The 18,182-nt window shown below is 42.8% G+C and overlaps 1 protein-coding gene across 3 annotated transcripts in view; it reads right to left on the bottom strand.

Moving 5' to 3' along the window:
- PTPRG (protein tyrosine phosphatase receptor type G) overlaps window positions 1–18,182 on the bottom strand; it is a 720,636-nt gene that overhangs the window by 17,882 nt on the left and 684,572 nt on the right. For all 3 annotated transcript variants that reach the window (XM_033925773.1, XM_033925774.1, XM_033925772.1), the window contains 5 exons: window positions 15,606–15,741; window positions 12,467–12,613; window positions 8,383–8,476; window positions 7,549–7,625; window positions 1,329–1,457 (listed from right to left, as the gene is read on the bottom strand). In XM_033925773.1, coding sequence (XP_033781664.1) covers window positions 1,329–1,457; window positions 7,549–7,625; window positions 8,383–8,476; window positions 12,467–12,613; window positions 15,606–15,741 — 583 coding nt within the window. The remainder of the gene's footprint in view (window positions 1–1,328; window positions 1,458–7,548; window positions 7,626–8,382; window positions 8,477–12,466; window positions 12,614–15,605; window positions 15,742–18,182) is intronic.

The following is an 18,182-nucleotide window of genomic DNA, read 5'->3' as shown; positions in this document are numbered from 1 at the left end:
GGAACTGAGATTGAACCATGGGCAGGGCCAAGAAGGGAGGTAGAGATGCTGGACTGTGAAGGGGGGAGGGGAATTAGGCAGATATATATGCCCAAATCCCTATGGTTGGCTCCATCTTTGGCAGTGTTCAAGGCCCAGTAAAAAGCCCACCTCTTTGAGACTGTTTTCAACTCCTAACTCCTCTCACCTTGGGTTCTGCATCTTTAACTCTATATATCATGTCTGTCTGTCAAAATTAGATTGTAAGTTATTCTGAGCAGGGACCGCCTATTAAATGTCAAAATGTACAGAGCTGCGTACACCTTTCAGCACTATATAAATGATAAATAGTAGTAGTAATACCAAACGGAGGGAGAGAAGGATGGAGGGAGGGAAGTAGAGGGAGAAGAGAGAGGGAGCTATGTTGGGCTCAGAGGGAGGGAGAGTTGACCCTGGGGCAGAAGAAAGAAAGATATTTGATCAGTAGAATAGCCACAGTGGGGGGCTTTAAGACCTGGGCCCTCCACTTTGGACTCAGACCCTTCCAAAGCTGCAATATCTGTTCAATGGCCGGTGGGGTAGCTGAAGCCCCACCAGCTGAAAAAACTCCGCTGCCTGAGTTGCCCTCTTCCTCCTCGTACTATCTCAGGAGCAAGGAAGTCAGCGGCATGGCTTCCAGAAACTGATGTTTGCACTCCCCAAGCTGCTCAGGTCATGCTGGTTTTGATGGCTGCAGGCACCCCTGACTTCCTCGCTCCCGAGGCAGGACAAGGAGGAAGGGGGTGGGCTTTGGTACTGGATTTCTTTGACTAACAGCACAGTACGATATCTAATGTATATGGAAGTGAAGGTGGGGGGAGGGAAAGAAAATGCATGCCCTCTGGTCCACTGCTGACTATGCCCTGCCTTTAATTGCGTGATTAGTTGTGAGATTAAAATTTTTAATTGCACGATTAATCACAATTAAAAATGTTAATGGAAATGCAACCCTAATTTATTTTTTCACAGACAGTCTATGGAGCTCTGTGTATTTCCAGTTCCCACATTACATGATATTTTGGCCTCCACCAGGGATAGTATTGGCATTTGTGTGGCAAAGGTTGCCCTCTTCTGTTCTAGAGGAATGCATTCTGTATAGTATAATATTCCTTGTGGAATCATTTCACACAGGTATGTTAAGAACTGTAGATCCAATAAGTCCAGTCAGTAGGCACTGCTGTGGAGCAACAACTAGCGTTCCCTCCCTTCTCTTTGGCATTACAAGCTCTGGCCAGTCTTGGGAAAGGAAAACCTGACCCGGGAATCAAATGCAGGTCTCCCGAGATTTAAGAGAAGAGTTCTGCACTTACCAAGCTCTGGTTATCGGGTAACATGACAATGATCTGTGCATTGTGATCCCAGATCATGCGCCAGAAATCCTTAGTAGTGTGTGGCAGAGGATGTTGAGTTATAATAAACTCATTGCTCCTGTAATAACCCTGCAAGAGAGTTGTTTAAGGAAGAGAGAATGGAGATATCTTTTAAGCGCTACTCATTTACAACCAAAGAAATTACATCTTATTGCAGGGAAACAACAACTGGCTAGTGGTTTCCTCTCTAAATAGTTTTCACTCTCACAGGAACTAGTTTGATTAGTGATATAGCACAAGAAAAATTATATGCTCTGAAGCATATAAAGGGCTAAATTCACTAAGCAAACTGATTGTGTACCGATCGGTTTGCAACCTGATTTTCCTCTGACCCGATTCACTAACCTCTGTGCCACTCTGATCCGTGCATGCAAATGAGGGAAAATGGCATGCAAAATAGACAGGCAGCAATTTACTAAACAAGTCCAGCCCTGCAGCCCTGAAATAAACCTGCTCTCTGCCGTGACCTGCCCACGTGCGAGCCCATGGGTTAAAACCATGGGCTCGCATTGCAGGGAAGGGTGGCAGAGAGCAGGAAAGTCAGGGCTAGTAATAAACAAAAACACAGCAAACACATGCACAGGTAAAGTAGATGGTCTGCGCATGTGTCGGGATTTCTACCCAGCGATCTATGTCGTCGGATGGGGTGTGTGCCTCCGATCGTCCTCATTTGCATGAAGATGGTTGGTGAATTGGTTGGCCTGCCTCCAATCACCCACGGATCAGACACGGATTGGAAGTGTTTCAGTCAGCCCTTATGCTTTACTAGACTACCAGAAGTCATGCAGACCTATTTCAAGCTGTTGATGCTGGTGTCTAAAGAATTAAATACACAAAACAATTAGACTGTGCTACTACTAGGCTCCAGTAGAATTATCACTTGAGTGGAGTGGAAAAATCACTTGTTTACGCTTTCCAAAGAAAATACAAGAACTAAGACGGGGACACAATGATGATACTAAGTAGTAAATTTAAAACAAATCAGAGAAAATATTTCTTTACTCGCGTGTAATGAAACTCTGGAATTCATTGCCAGAAAAATGTGGTGAAAGCAGTTAGCTTATCAGGGTTAAAAAAAAAAAAATGTTTGGCTAATTTCCTAAAATGGACTTGGGGAAAATCCATTGCTTATTTCTAGGATAAGCAGCATAAAATCTGTGAGGAAGAGGGATTTCACTTTGTGAGGAACTGGACAACGTTCTGAGGCAAGAACAAGCTCTTCAGGAGAGATGGACTACACCTGAGCATGGCGGGATCTAGACTACTAGCAAACAACGTCAGGAGAGGAATAGAGCAAGCTTTAAACTAGGAAGATGGGGAAAGCCAACAGTCGACCAGGCGTCGATGTTTTGGAAGACAGTATCCCAAAAAGATACTGAGTGGGGAAAGTGCTGGGAGAAGACACAAATGACACAAAATAGGAGCTGAAAAACCAACGGAGCCGGACGAATCAAGAGGAGGTTAGGAGGAGTGTAATATTTATTATAAAGTATGTTGTATATGGGGTGGGAAGGGATTAAACTCTTTTCTGTGAGAATTGTAGATTTTCAAGTGGAATTGTATATTATATGAATGATTTTCTGTACACTTGTAAAATTTAAAATGAATAAAGATTTATATAAAAAAAAAGAAGACAAATTGGAATAAGAGGAAGAGAAGGAACAAAAGGAGGAAAATAAGAACGTACCACAATGGGGTGACAGGAGATTCAATAATCAGGAGTCTGCAGGACAGGAAAGGGATGGAAAGAAAAATGAATCGCAAGGGAAAATAACAAGAAGAAAAAAATATCAAGACCTAAATTGCATGTACACTAATGCAAGAAGCCTGAAGAACAAAATGGGGGAACTAGAAATCATGGCCAAGGATGAGAACCTAGACATCATAGCGATCATGGAAACATGGTGGAATGAGGAAAACAAATGGGACATAGTACTGCCAGGGTACAAGCTCTACCGAAGAGACAGGACACACCAGAAAGGCAGAGGAGTAGCACTTTACATAAGGATACCATTCACTCAACTGGAGTGGATGCAGCAACGACAAATGACCAACTGGAATCACTATGGGTTAAAATACGAGGAAGAAAGGGAACCGAGATAAAGATGGGACTGTACTACCGCCCACATGGGCAAACAGAAGCAAGGGATGAAGAACTAAGAGCTGAGTTGAGGCGGGAATGTAAAAACGCAAACACCATAGTTATGGGAGATTTCAACTATCCCTGGATAGACTGGAGCCATGGAGTTTCAAAATGTTCAAAGGAAACGGAGTTCCTTGAGGTTGTACGGGACTACTTCTTGGAACAGCTTGTCAAAGAACCAACGAGAGGGACAGCTGTTCTGGATTTAATCCTCAACGGCTGAAAGGACCTGCCCAGGAAGTGGAAGTAGTGGGACCATTAGGAAACAGTGATCACAACATGATCCAGTTCAAAGTGGAAGTAGGAATGCCAAAGCCATTGCAACAACATTTAACTTCAAGAAAGGGAACTATGATGCCATGAGACTATTGGTGAAAAGGAAACTCAGGAACAGCTCCAGAAAAACGCAGACGGAGCAAGCCTGGACCTTATTCAAGGACACGGTAAATGAAGCGCAAAGCCTGTATATACCCAGACTTAGAAAAGGGTGCAAAAAAAATCAAGCAAAAGACCCAGCACGGATAACCAATGAAGTTAAGAAGGTGATAGGAGACAAGAAAAAATCATTCAGGAAGTGGAAAAAGGATAAAACCGAGGAAAATTAGAAAGAGCACAGGAAGCATCAAAAAGAATGTCACCGTGTGGTCAGAAAAGCAAAAAAAGAGTATGAAGAGAGACTTGCCAAGGAGGTTCGATATGTGAAAGGAAAACAGCCGGCGAGGGAGGAGGTGGGACCCCTGGATGAGGGAGACAGGAAGGGAGTGGAAAAGGAGGTGGCAGACAGATTAAACACGTTCTTCTCGTCGGTCTTCACAAAAGAGGACACGTCCAACATGCCGGAACCGTAAAAATTCTTCAAGAGGAAAAATTATCATGCATGGAGGTAAGCCTCGAGGACGTACTCAAACAGATAGATAGATTAAAAACTGACATATCTTTGGGCCCAGACGGAATCCACCCGAGAATACTGAAAGAGCTCAGAAACGAAACAGCGGAGTTACTACAGCAGATTTGCAACCTATCCTTGAAAACAGGGGTAATCCCGGAGGACTGGAAGATAGCGAATGTTACACCTATCTTCAAAAAAGGATCGAGAGGTTACCCAGGGAACTACAGACCGGTGAGCTTAACCTCAGTTCCGGGGAAGATGGCCAAATCATTAATCAAGGACAATATCAATGAGCATATAGAAAAAAAATAATCTGATGAGAACAAGCCAGCATGGTTTCTGTAAAGGAAGATCATGCCAAACGAACCTACTGCACTTCTTTGAGGGGATAAACGAACAAGTGGACAAAGGTGACCCCATAGACATCATATATCTGGACTTCCAAAAAGCCTTCCACAAGAAACCCCATGAGCGCCTACTAAGTAAACTGTGGAACCACGGGGTGGAAGGGGACGTGCACAAATGGATCAGAAATTGGCTGGCAGACAGAAAACAGAGGGTAGGAGTAAAGGGACACTACTCTGACTGGAAAGGGGTCACGAGTGGCGTCCCGCAGGGGTCAGTGCTGGGACTGCTGCTGTTCAATATATTTATTAATGACCTGGAATCAGGGACAAAGTGCGAAGTTATAAAATTTGCCGACGACACAAAACTCTCCAGTAGGGTTAGTACTTTTGAGGAATGTAAAGAACTGCAAAGGGACCTGAACAAACTGAATGAATGGGCAAATAAATGGCAGATGAGCTTCAATGTAGAGAAATGTAAAGTCTTGCACATAGGGAAAGAAAACCCGATGTACAACTACACAATGGGGGGGATGGTACTGGGGGAAGAAAACTTAGAAAAGAACCCGTTGTTCAACTACAAATTGGGGGGGGGCATTGTTGGGAGACAGCAGACTTGAGAGAGATTTGGGTGTGCTGGTGGATGCATCACTGAAGCCATCTGCACAGTGCGCAGCAGCCTCGAAAAAAGCCAACAGGATGCTGGGCATCATAAAGAGGGGCATAACAATCAGGACGCGGGAAGTCATCATGCCATTGTATCGAGCGATGGTGCGTCCACATCTGGAATACTGTGTTCAGTATTGGTCGCCGCACCTCAAGAAGGACATGGCGGTACTTGAGAGAGTCCAAAGGAGAGCAACGAAACTGGTAAGAGGGCTGGAACACTGCCCATACGCCGAGAGGTTGGATAGGCTGGGGCTCTTCTCTCTGGAAAAAAGGAGGCTCAGAGGAGATATGATAGAGACCTTCAAGATCATGAGGGGCATAGAGAGGGTGGATAGGGACAGATTCTTCAGACTGAAGGGGACAACAAGTACGAGGGAGCATTCGGAGAAACTGAAGGGAGATAGGTTCAAAACAAATGCAAGGAAGTTTTTTTTCACCCATAGGGTCGTGGACACTTGGAATGTGCTACCGGAGGAAGTGATCAGGCAGAGTACGATACAGGGATTCAAACAGGGATTGGACGGATTCCTGAGGGATAAAGGGATCGTGGGATACTGAGGGAGGAGCTGGGATGTAACACAAGTATAGAAAGCTAACCAGGTAATAAGTATAGAAACCCAACCAGATCGTGCATGTGCAAGACCGGAGGGTTAGGACTTCGATGGGAAGATAGGACTTCAATGAGAAACCAAGGTGGCAAGGGAGCCCCTTCTGGTGATTCAGACAGGTCGTGACCTGCTTGGGCCGCCGCGGGAGCGGACTGCCGGGCAGGATGGACCTATGGTCTGACCCGGCGGAGGCACTGCTTATGTTCTTATGACTTGGGGGTTTTGGTGGATAAAACATGAAGCAGGCGGCCTCAAAGAAAGCAAACAGAATGTTGGGCATAATCAAAAAAGGTATCACTACCAGAATGAAGGAAGTTATCCTGCCACTGTATCGGGCGATGGTGCGCCCGCATCTGGAGTACTGCGTTCAATACTGGTCGCCATACCTTAAGAAGGATATGGCGATACTCGAGAGGGTCCAGAGAAGAGCAACAACAAGAATAATAATAATAATAACAGCTTATATACCGCAATACCATGAAGTTCTATGCGGTTTTCAAAGATTAAGCAAAGGTACAAATTGATTGACTTTAAGAGGGGAGGAAGAAAGAGGGTTAATAGGACAGGAAATCCATTTTTGAGGAGAGAGCGATCAATAGAACAAGTTAATCGCTATAGAGGGGAGAGAGAAGAGAGGATCAGTTGTCTAGATACTTTAGGAACAGGTGTGTTTTCAGACGTTTCCTAAATTCCTCATAAGAATGATAAAAGGCATGGAAAACCTTTCATATGCTGAAAGACTAGAGAAACTGGGGCTCTTTTCCCTGCAGGAGGGTGGTGGACACCTGGAATGTGCTTCCAGAGGAGGTGAGCAGAGTACGATTTTGGGTTTCAAAATGAGATTGGACGATTTCCTGAAGGAAAAGGGGAGTGAAGGGTACAATTAGAGGGATACTATACAGAGCAAAATGTTTTTAAGTAAAAGATCATTTGCAGGTCATTGACTTGGGACGCCCGCTGCGGGAGCGGACTGCTGGGCATGATGGACCTGTGGTCTGACTCAGCAGAGGCGATGCTTATGTTCTTATGTTATGTTTTTACTCTATTGGAATCTTGCCAACCACTTGTGACCTGGCTTGTCCACTGTTGCGAACAGGATCCTTAATGGACCTGTCCCATTATAACAGTGCTTATGTTCATTTATTTTCTAGTCAAGGGTGCCGCTTGTTATTAATTTTGACAAAATGTATTGGGCGTAAAAAACCTGTTGGCCAGTTATAGCATTTTTTGGTTATTGCCCCAGTGTTGTGGAATAGTTAACCCATATGATCCACAGTCAATCTAATCTGTTAGCCTTTAGGAAAAATTTGAAGGCTTATGTTGATGAGACCTCAATGATTTTTGTAGCCCGCTTTTTGGGGGGTTGTTTGTTTTATTTTATGTTGCATGTTTGATTGTATATTGCTTTGAATAACAGCTTGTAGATTGATGAATAAAATACAATTGGCAAAATAAAACACATGTTTAACCTTCATTCAGAACAGAGTTAAAAGGATTGCTCACTCACCATGATGTATGAAGCATTAATGTAATCTGTTCCTTTCGTTCCTGGTAATGGTGCAAGTCCCACCCTGGCACGTTCAGCTACCAACAGAAAATAAAAAGCAGAAATAAATTGGCACTGCAGGAAGGGTATCTTTGGTATATGAGAAATAACACCCCTGCCCTTTCACAAAACTGCAAAAGCGTTTTTTAGCTCTGGCTGGTGTGATGAATGCTTTGGGCTGCTCCCGACACTCAGAGCACCAGAGAGCATTCAGCGTGCTGGCCTGCGCTAAAAACCACTTCCACAGTTTTGTAAAAAAAAAAAGGGGGGAGGGGTAAAGTTTCTGCATATCGTGCACATCATAACCAACCATGCCACTGGCTAGTACAGTATAGTGAAACACTTAAATTATGATGCCTTTACCTAGGATCAGTATACAGCAACTTTCAGAGAGCAAATGCTGCTTCTGGAATGTTATAAGACAATCCCATATGGTCACTCTGTCCAGAGCCACAAGAAAATATCCCCTAATTATGATACACCTTATTTGCATTTATCTAGATGCATTGCATCAGTCCATTTAATTAATAAATTGTATCTGACTTTTGAATTCAGACACAGTCTCTGTCTCTACCACCACCCCCCTTGGGCAAGTCTCTCGTTATGAGAGGCCCAATTTCAGGTGTATTCGCGATCGCATGCTGGGCCTTTTAAGTTCACCGACACTGTACATCACTTCAGCATGATGACTGGATTAGGTTGCAAATATGAATCCAAAGTTATTGTCAATATTCACGAATGATAGAAGCAGGGGCAGACTGAAAAATGCATGACACGGCATAATGGAAACCTTACATGGCACAACCGATGAATTCCTGTTCTTCTCCTTGTTACACTCTTTCTGCGCACTGAAGCATTCCATGTATCTTGCGTTACACTGCGTGACCAGCTGAACACAAAACAAAACATCTAGTTGACCTTCACTTTATTAGTCAAAATAAAATGGCTCCATAATATATACATACAGGCAAAATTAGGTTCATGAGACATACCAGACTGATTTATCAGAGGTTTATTTATATTTTGTAGTCACAGGATATATTTTCAAAAAATATGTTGCATACCAGTGCTACGGGCAGGGCTTTGGGATCCTGGGGTCCCCCCATTCCAGGCTCAGGCCCTCTCCAACATTGTAGCTGATGGGGGTGCTTAAGCCCTGCCAGCTGACTAGTTTCCCTGCCAGAACCCAGCCCACATGACCAGAGCAGCAGCAGAAGGCAGGCTGCTCCAGCCTCCGACACCCAGCACTTCTGTGCATTCTCTGTTTACATATTTGCAACGAGCATGTGCGGAAGCATTGGGTTTCATGCTGCAGCACCCTGCCAAGTTTCGATGCTGCTTAGGCTGTGTGGTTTGGGCCCTGGCAAGGAAACTTTGGCTGGCGGGGCTTGAGCATCCTCGTCAGCAAAGGTATGATGGGGGGGGGGGGCGGTGTGTGTGTGTGTGTGGAGGTTGGCAGCAGCAGCAATTGCAACAGTGGTGAAGGGAGGGGGGGGAAGAGGGCAGAGGAAATGCTTGCCCCTCCCTCAATCCACCCTTGGATTTTCCCCCCAAATCAACTGGCTATGCCTCTGTAGCAAACCTAAATTTTAGGTTGATATTTGGGTTTAACTGATAAGGAGAGGCTCCTGGCTGTTTAAAACTCGATGAGCTAGCCAGCTGCCGATATTCAGTGGCACTTACGAAGGCAGAGCCACTAAGTATCACCACTAACCAACCATCCGCTATCTGAATATAATGCCCAATTAACTTCCAGTCAGCGGACGTACTCAAATATTCAGTACTGGATATGTGCATGTGTTATAGTTAGTACAAGTCTGGTTACGGTGTTGAAAGAACAGCCCATATTACACCTGATCTGAAGAAATTGCATTGGCTACCGATTGCATTTCAAGTCCAACAAAAAGTGATTTCTGTAATTCATCAAACTGTCTACCACCAAGCTAGTGTGGTGGTACCTTATCAGCTTAATAGAGTTTTGAGTTCTGAAAATCAAAAGTTGTTGGAACCAATAATGAGAGGAAGATAAGTTGAAAATCAGAGCTGCTGCTGCTTTTTGTATTGCAGGCATGGAACGCATCGGTGAGCCAGTTATGGCTGTGTTTTGACCAGTTAAGATTTTAAAAAATTATTGAAAATGAAATTATTTGTCGCAGCATTTTTGTGAAATGTCCAAGGTTTTTAGTGGCGCAGTGGGTTATTTTAAGAGTAGTTGTTTTTAAGATTTTGCTTTGTGATGTTTATTCCTAAGTTTTTATGTTTGTACTCTGTAAACTGCCTAGCTGTAGACGGTAGATACATTTTTAAAATAAATAAATACCTCCTTTTACAAAACGTGTAGTGTGGTTTTTAGTGTCAGCCACGGCGGTAACAGCTCCTACCCTCATAGGAATTCTATGAGTGTCAGAGCTGCTACTGCCTTGGCCGGCACTAAAAACCGCACTACGCTTTTGTAAAAGGGAGGGCAAATTTGGGGTTAGTACAAACTGCGGCTGGAAGCAGCTTGCTACCACTGGCAGATCCTCGCATGTTTAAGAAGCTGTTTTCACTAAAGTTTGGTAAAAATTTATCGGCAAAAATTAATGCAGTATAACTGCAAAATCTCTGGAGTAATCTAGTATGTGCTTAGCATCTTTCCATAAAGGCAATTTACCCTGTTAACTGCTTTGAATCTACCGAGATGACATTCAGTCATTGTGCTCTAATTGTAAGAAAGTGTCATTGTGGATATCATGGAAATCTTAATGTGTCTCGAGGACTGGCTTAAAAACTATTGCATCTGAAGGATTTAGGGAACCTTCCACTAAAATAAAGAGCTCCTTTTACAAAGCCGTGTTAAATTGCCCTGCGCGCTAGCCGCTACCTCCTCCTTTTGAGCAGGCGGTAGATTTTCAGCTAGTGCGCACTATAGCGTGTGCTAATCCGGTGCATGTGCTGAAACGCTTAGCGCACCTTCGTAAAAAGGTAATTTTACATATACCATACATTTAATTACCAGATGGTAACTGCAAAGCTTCTGTGTTAACTGCTGGGGGTATGCTCATCATCTGATAACTGCCACAGCTAATGCAGCTCCTGATTATGTGTCATAGTTCTAAGATCACTGTATTTGATTCTGATTTATGTAATTTACATTGCCACCTACTTTGAAGTGTAGGTTGCTCAATAAAGTCGGTATATAAATGCGGATAAATAAATAAAATTCACTTGCGTTTATGAAATAGGCTGTGTAAACTGTTAAGGTTGTTTACAGCTATTCTGCATGCTGTTTTAGATTCTTTAATTGGTAATTTTTCAATCTGTATTTTGTATTTATTATCTTTTTGTTCCTTTTTATTCTTTAATTTTTTTAGGGATGCATTTCATTTAAAATTTGCTATCATGATTAAAAGTATATTATTTATTTTTCCCCACTACAGTCTCTTGTGACTCTGAGCAATGCAAAGTTAAGTGACTTGGCCAGAGTCACAAGGAATTGATGGGGGAAAAAAAATAACATACCTTTAATCACACAATTAATTACAATTAAAATTTTAATCAAAATGCAGCCCTAAAATAAAACAATAAATAAATAATGTGTTCTACCCTGCACAAAGTCCACAAAAATGCAGAGGGAGTAAATCTTCAGCTTATCATCTACTATAATAAAACACTAAGTACGCATGTGCACCCTGATTTGTCGGGCTGTGGCCGGCAAGAGTGCACATGCATGCTTACTACAGCACCACACAACAGCCATAAATGGCCTGCACCTTACCTTCTTGAGACCAATGGCCGACATGTCGCAGTCCAGCTCGCGAGACGCCATCAGGCTGCGAGGAGACGCGGATGGCGGTGGAGGGAGCGAATGAGGAGTCCTGCTGTCGCCTTTCCGAGCCTCAGCCATCAGTCTCCTCCTTCCTGCCCGCCTCCGGCCTCTGCCCCTCACCATGGCAACTCGGCTTCACTCTTTTTTTTTTTTTTTTAAATTATATATAATCTTTAAAGTAAACTTTCCGTCCGGAACAAGTTGAGGTGGCGAGATTTAATTATTAGGAGTGCTAAGTCGAGAGGGGGGGTTGGGCGGGCGAAACATGGAAGTTCAGGAGAGATCCGCCTCTAATACGTCACCAGGTGTGCTGTGACCCCCCCCTCGCATCCAGGCTGTCCTGCTAGACGCACAAACCTCCTGGCTCCAGCAGCGGCCGCATCATACTAAAGACGCTGCTTCGCGGCCTTGCCATGCTCTGCTTTCCTCTGCCACATCTCTGATGACATCATCAGAGATACCGGCAGAGGAAATCAGAGCATGGGAAGGCCGCAAAGCAGCGTCTTTAGTGTGATGCGGCTGCTGCTGGAGCCAGTAGGTTTGACGGTTGTTTCGAGGTGGGAAGAGGTGCTGCTGGACAAAGGGAGCAGGGAAGAGGTGCTGCTGGACCAGGAGAGCAGGGAAGTTGGACAGGGGGAGCAAGGAAGAGGTGCTGCTGGATAAGGGGAGTAGGGAAGAGGTGCTGCTGCACAGGGAAGTGGGGTGGGGAGGGAAATGCTGCTGCACAGGGAAATGGAGGGGGATGGTATGCTTCTGCTACTACTGCACAGGAAGTGGAGTGGGGAGGGAAATGCTGTGAAAGCCCATTCATATTTTAATCACCAGGTGAGTAGGGCGGGGGGTAGGGGTGCAAGAAGGAGGGGAACAATTTCAAGGTTATTCCTTCTTATTGTTACCGTTTTAACTTTCTTTTGTAAACCACATAGAACTTTTTAAGGTACTGCGGCATATAAATACATTTTTATACTATGTTGTTATGACAAACTAGCAGAGTTTGTAAATTATCCTCTAATTATTGGAGTCAGGTTCAGATCTGACACGTGGCATTTGGTGCAAAGATTACATTTGTACCTTAAACTGCTTCTCTAATCTTGTCCTTCCTCCTATTGCAGGTGTGAGGATGCTGTTGACATAATTATGCAGCTGGCTTGCAGATACTTCTGTCTCTTTGCCAAGGATGGCTTCTAACAAGGCATCATGAATGAAAACATACTGCTCCTGAACAGAAAAGGTAGGCAAAACAACAGTGAGAAACATTTGCTTTAAGAGGGAATAAAGAACATTTTTCACTATTCATTCTGTTCTACAAAATGAAAGCCGCCATATCCAACTGGTGTATGTTACCTGGCTGCATAATTTTGTAGATTTGGTTGTCATAAAACAATGGTAGGGGTTTTTTTTTCAAAATATATTTTCTTTTTATTTTCACGACTCAAAATATAGAAGACAATTGATTCTGTGTAACTAAAATAAAGTAACCACACACTTATGATCTCATAGCCACCTTACTCACATAAACAATTAAAAATGCATAAATTATACTGATAAGTGCTCAGAAGTGCTCAGACCCACAACCTAAGTGCTCTAATAATGTTACTATTTGACTACAGAACCTTTATTCAGCTAAGTAATTGGAGGGACAAGTGATTAACTCTTTATCTCCTGCTTCGGTTAGTGGGTTTGGCATTCGGGGCATTGCAGGACAGGGGACTTTTTGTCTTCCACCTATATACAGTCAAACCTAGGTTTGCGAGTAACGCGGTTTGTGAGTGTTTTGCAAGTCACTTAATCCTCCATAGCCCCAGGTACGTTAGATAGATTGTGAGCCCACCGGGACAGAGAGGGAAAATGCTTGAGTACCTGATTGTAAAAACCGCTTAGATAACCTTGATAGGCGGTATATAAAATCCTAATAAACTTGAAAACACTAGAGCAAATCGTGCCTCGCACACTGAGCATTGACTTGATTTGCGAGCACCCCTCTAGAACCAGCTTCACTCCCCCTTGCCCGCAAATGCCTTCCCCCCCCCCGTGAACTGGCATCGCCCGCTCACCCAAACACAAGCCCTTACTCTGATCTGGCACTGGCACGCAGCACCAACACACAGGATGTGCTGGTGCCCGAAGATCCTGCCACTTGCATGAGCTGGGCCTTGAGCATCTGCGCATGCTCAAGGCCTTTTGGCTCCCGCTCTCTCTGAGATTCTCAGGGAGAGCGGGAGCCAGAAGGCCTTGAGCATGCGCAGATGCTCAAGGCCCAGCCCAGGCAAGAGGCAGGATCTTCAGTCATCAGCACGCCCTGTGAGTTGGTGCTGCGGGGTAAGGGGTTGTGTTTGGGCGGGCGATGCCGGTTCTCGGGGGGGCGAGGGGGGGGGTAGAAGAACGTCAGTGACCTCGGGGGTGGAGGGGTCTTTTTGGGATGTGAAGGTTCCATTGTATATTTACTGGACATTGTTTGCACTTAATTTGCACTTTAAAGCACACAGGAGCACCCAGATGATGGTGTGCGGCTGGCAAGAGTAGTAATTTCTGCTCAGTGCTTGCTGGCTTTTGCTTTTCTAAGCATTAGAGCTGCTTTATTGAGCTGCTCTTTAAAGCTTTTAAACCCATGCTGAGGATGCTCCTCATTTCAAAAATTTAAATTTGAGGTTTGTATTTTATTCAGTGTGGAGACTATGGAGTCAACTTGCCTGCAGTGCCCTAGGACAAACCCAGTTCATATCTTGGTGTCTTTCAAGGATTTATTTTTTCTCGGGGTTTTTGCTGTACTAATAATGGAAGCAGAGGTTGTACAAGGGACCATCGTAGCTGCTTATCATTCCCTGACCGCTCCTGAAGAAGTGTCTTTTTTTGCAAAACTCGAGTAGAGGGAATGCAATGGTTATAGAGATGCACAAGTGGTTACACAATTTTTGTTGGAAGTGGTGAGTTGCACATGAAGGAACACCCGCTCCAGTGTACAGCTAAGTGAAACTGTTATCAATTTCATTGCCATTATTAAGAACAGTAGGAGCGGTCAGGGACTGATAAGCAGCTATGATGGTCCCTTGGACAACCCACTTAGGCACGAGGTGCCGCTGGGTGCCAAACGATAGGCCCTTATCTTATATAGAATCAGATAGGTGCCTATTGCCAAATTAAATTGTTTCCCCAATTGAAGCAATTAAGGGTGCTTTGCCAATTAACCCCTCCTTTTACAAAACCATAGCGAGGTTTTTAGCACCAGCCATGGGAGCTGATATCTGCTGCGGCTGGCGGTCAAAACCGTGCTACAGTTCTGTAAAAGGGGAGGGGGTACAATAAAGCAGGGATAACCAGATCACATCTTACATAAGGAATCCCAAAAAGGTGAAAATCCAGGGCTTGGTATCTGATGACCCTGGATCACCCATTCATCACTAACCATCCGATGAGGAGGTTTTGGAGGGGCGCTAATCTAATAATATCACTTTGTTCATGTTGTATCTTGTAGTCTGGTGAAGCTATATTGTATTTTTTACTGTTTTGTTCTCTAAGTGTACTGTTCTTGCTATGCGTTGTGTCTTCTGAAAAAACACTGTTTGAACGTTTAAAAAAAAAAAAGGGGGGGGATGGTAAATTAGGTGCTTTTTATAGAATCAGCCCTATGTGTTTGTATTCAAATGGGATATGTTTTAAACATCCAGGATATTATACAAATTCTGATTCTGATATTTACATGAACAGCTTTTAAGTGAACTGAACATCCTTCAAAAAAATTAAAAATACCCAGCCATTAATTAAATTATTCTAGCACATTATTGCCTGGACATTGCTAACTGTCCAAAAGAAAAAAAAAATACATTGGTAAATATAACAATTGTAGTTGTCTTATTAGGCTCAATTGATATGTGATTAGTATTAAAATCAGCTCCCTCTTATACATTTACGCACTCCAAAAAAAAACCTGATATCTAACTGCATAGAGGAATAAAAGGAAAACCATTGAACTTTGATGTGGCGCCCTTAGTTTGTGGGTTCAAATCCCACGTTGCTCCTTGTGACCCCTGGGCAAGTCACTCAATCCTCCATTGCCCCAGGTACATTAGATAAATTTTGAGCCCACCAGGACAGATAGGGACAAAATGACTGAGTACCTGATTTTAAACCACTTAGATAACCTGATAGGCGGTATATAAATACCTAAATAAATAAGTATCACAATAAAGATTTTTTGTTGTAGGAAGCTTACCTCTGTCTGGACGAGGTAGTTGCGCTGTGTCCTGATGTGTTTCAGAAAACCCAGGGCATTGACTGTGCTTTTGTCCTTTATCTGTTGGAGCATGCTGTCTATGACAATGTAGGTACCAGTTCTTCCCACACCAGCACTAGAAAAGACAAAAAGCACAGTTTGGCCCGCTGACCCAAATTTGACTCTGTTACTTCTAAAGCTCTCCATTTTATTTATTCATTGAAAACATTTGCTAAGATTTCTTCTTTTTAGGTCAAAGGTCAATGGCTTCCAATTTCAGCTAGAATTTTAAGTTTTCGTGTATTCTATTTAAGGTTTTGTATGGATTGGCTCCCTTCTATCTTATGGATCATTTTATTTTCTCATTACCACAAGGTCATCTAGTCTTTTTGATTTTCTATCTGCAAGAGTTGGAAACCCCCCCCAAAAAAAAACAAAAACAAAAACAAAACACTGCAATTGCTAGGAAACCTCTTTTCAAGAGAGCGCAATTAGAGCCCCTTTCACAAAGCCACGGTAGAAATGCTGCCCGGTAAATACACCGAAGCCCACAGGAATTGATTGGGCTTCAAAGCATAATGCTACCACGGCTTTATAAAAGGGTCTCTTAGGTAGAAAAATATCCAATACACTATTAATTGCTAAGAATTACGAGGGGCCGCTGAAAAGTTCTCAGAATGATGTGGAGCCATGAAACTTATAAGTTATTCCATACTTTTCTTAATACTTTTCATTTCAATGATATGAAATGAAGATAAAAGTGTCAAGAAAAGTTTGGGATAACGTGTAAGTTTCATGGCTCCACATCATTCTCTTCTTGGCTGGGCTGAAAACGCTTTACGAGCCCCTTCTATCTTGATTTTTAGCCATCAGATGAAAACTTCCATTTCAAAAATTTCTACTTAGTTAAATTAGTTGAGAACAGTATTAGACCAGCAGTCTACCAAATTGTTGTGAACTTTTATCTGTTGTTATTTTATAATTCCGGTAATATAGCCAGCTTCTTATATTGTAATCCGACTAGAAACGTGAGGTTAGGCAGAATATACATTTTACTGTTATGTTTTATTTGTGAAAGATTACATTTTCTGTTTGAGGACAGGAATAGTTTCATTTTGGAATTTATACTCTGCGTAATCCATAAGAGGCCCATGGCTGATTACATTAAAAGATAATGCAAACGATAAAAACAATAGGGTTGATATTCAGCCATTTTTTTTGCCATCTCTCCAAGCCTGACACATCTTATTCAAAGTCTTTTTGCCTCATAATTAGCAGGATTAACCCTCCCTCCCTTTTACAAAACCACAAAAGCAGTTTTTAGCGCTGGTTGGCATGCTGAACACTCTGCGCTGCTCCCGACACTCATATAGTTCCTATGAGCGTTAGGAGCAGTGCAGAGCATTCAGCATGCCAGCCTGCACTAAAAGCTGCTTCTGCAGTTTTGTAAAAGGAGGGGTATGTTATGATGTTCTGCCTCTCCCGCCTTACACTTGTGCATATGCAAATGAGATTCTAGTATCTTATCTTTAACTAGACGCTCTGCATGCATCGTATCCTTTTTTTCTATGCATGTGTGGGAGTGATAAGCAAGAGTGGTAAGTTTTTTTTTTCTTGTTTTCACTTCCCATGTATTCATTTTAGCCCAGGGACCTTTTATTAATATAGATCAAAGCAATTGGATCATTTCATTGTTTAAAGACTAACAATAGTATTTTAAGGTTAGTGTGATAAAATGTAGGTTTTGTTTAAAGCTTTCATTCTCCGTATAGTTTTTAAAAAAATCGCATGTGTATAGCTTTTCGACTTCTACCTTTTATAATCATTTGAGTCTTCGTATAAATACAATAGATACCACTTGAGTGATAATATTTCCACTGAGAGACATCTTTTTGTTTTGATCTCTTCATTAACAAATAGTCTGTTATTAATACCAGATGATAAGTGTGCTCAATACGTTAAGCACAGAGGTGCAGCATTAGATGAGTATGCAATATTTTTAGTAACAATCTCTATCCAGTTTAGTAAGATATATCATTAAAATGGCTGTACTGCTTGAATGACTTCTTAAAAATCTCTTCTAGGATGGGAGTATATCCCCATTTATCTGGTTCTGTCACTGAGTGGTAAAGCCTGTGCAGCAACCATGAGAAGGGTCCTCTTGGTGGCATGTTTGTTGTCATATAGGAGATGGCTTCTTTTATTACCTCTTTGGGCTTTATCATCTTTATTGGGTGTTTATTGGACTCTTGACGAAGGATTTTGTGCCCATGTTGAGACCGTACCACTCAATCATTGTACATCATAAGGTGTTTTAAATAAAATGTTTTATCCTGGAGATTCCTGGATCATCAATTTTAAAAAAAAATGTTTTTCTGCCACTTTTAGTGTTGTAGGAATTCCATTTTTTTGTGGCTTTCCAAGCTCTTCTAGCTCTCCAGTCTTTGGGACCTATGTCCCCCTCCTCTGAGATCTGCTGCCTGGTCTTGTGCATGGCTGTCAAAATCTTAAATTTAGCCCTGAGACTGTTGCTACAGTGGCTGGGTTATATAAGTGGGTGAAATTCTGCATCATTGC

The sequence above is a fragment of the Geotrypetes seraphini genome, chromosome 17, assembly GCF_902459505.1.
Source record: "Geotrypetes seraphini chromosome 17, aGeoSer1.1, whole genome shotgun sequence".
Taxonomy (NCBI): domain Eukaryota; kingdom Metazoa; phylum Chordata; class Amphibia; order Gymnophiona; family Dermophiidae; genus Geotrypetes; species Geotrypetes seraphini.
The sequence above is the reverse complement of the archived record's forward strand: the minus strand, read 5'-3'. Positions and strand labels throughout refer to the sequence as shown.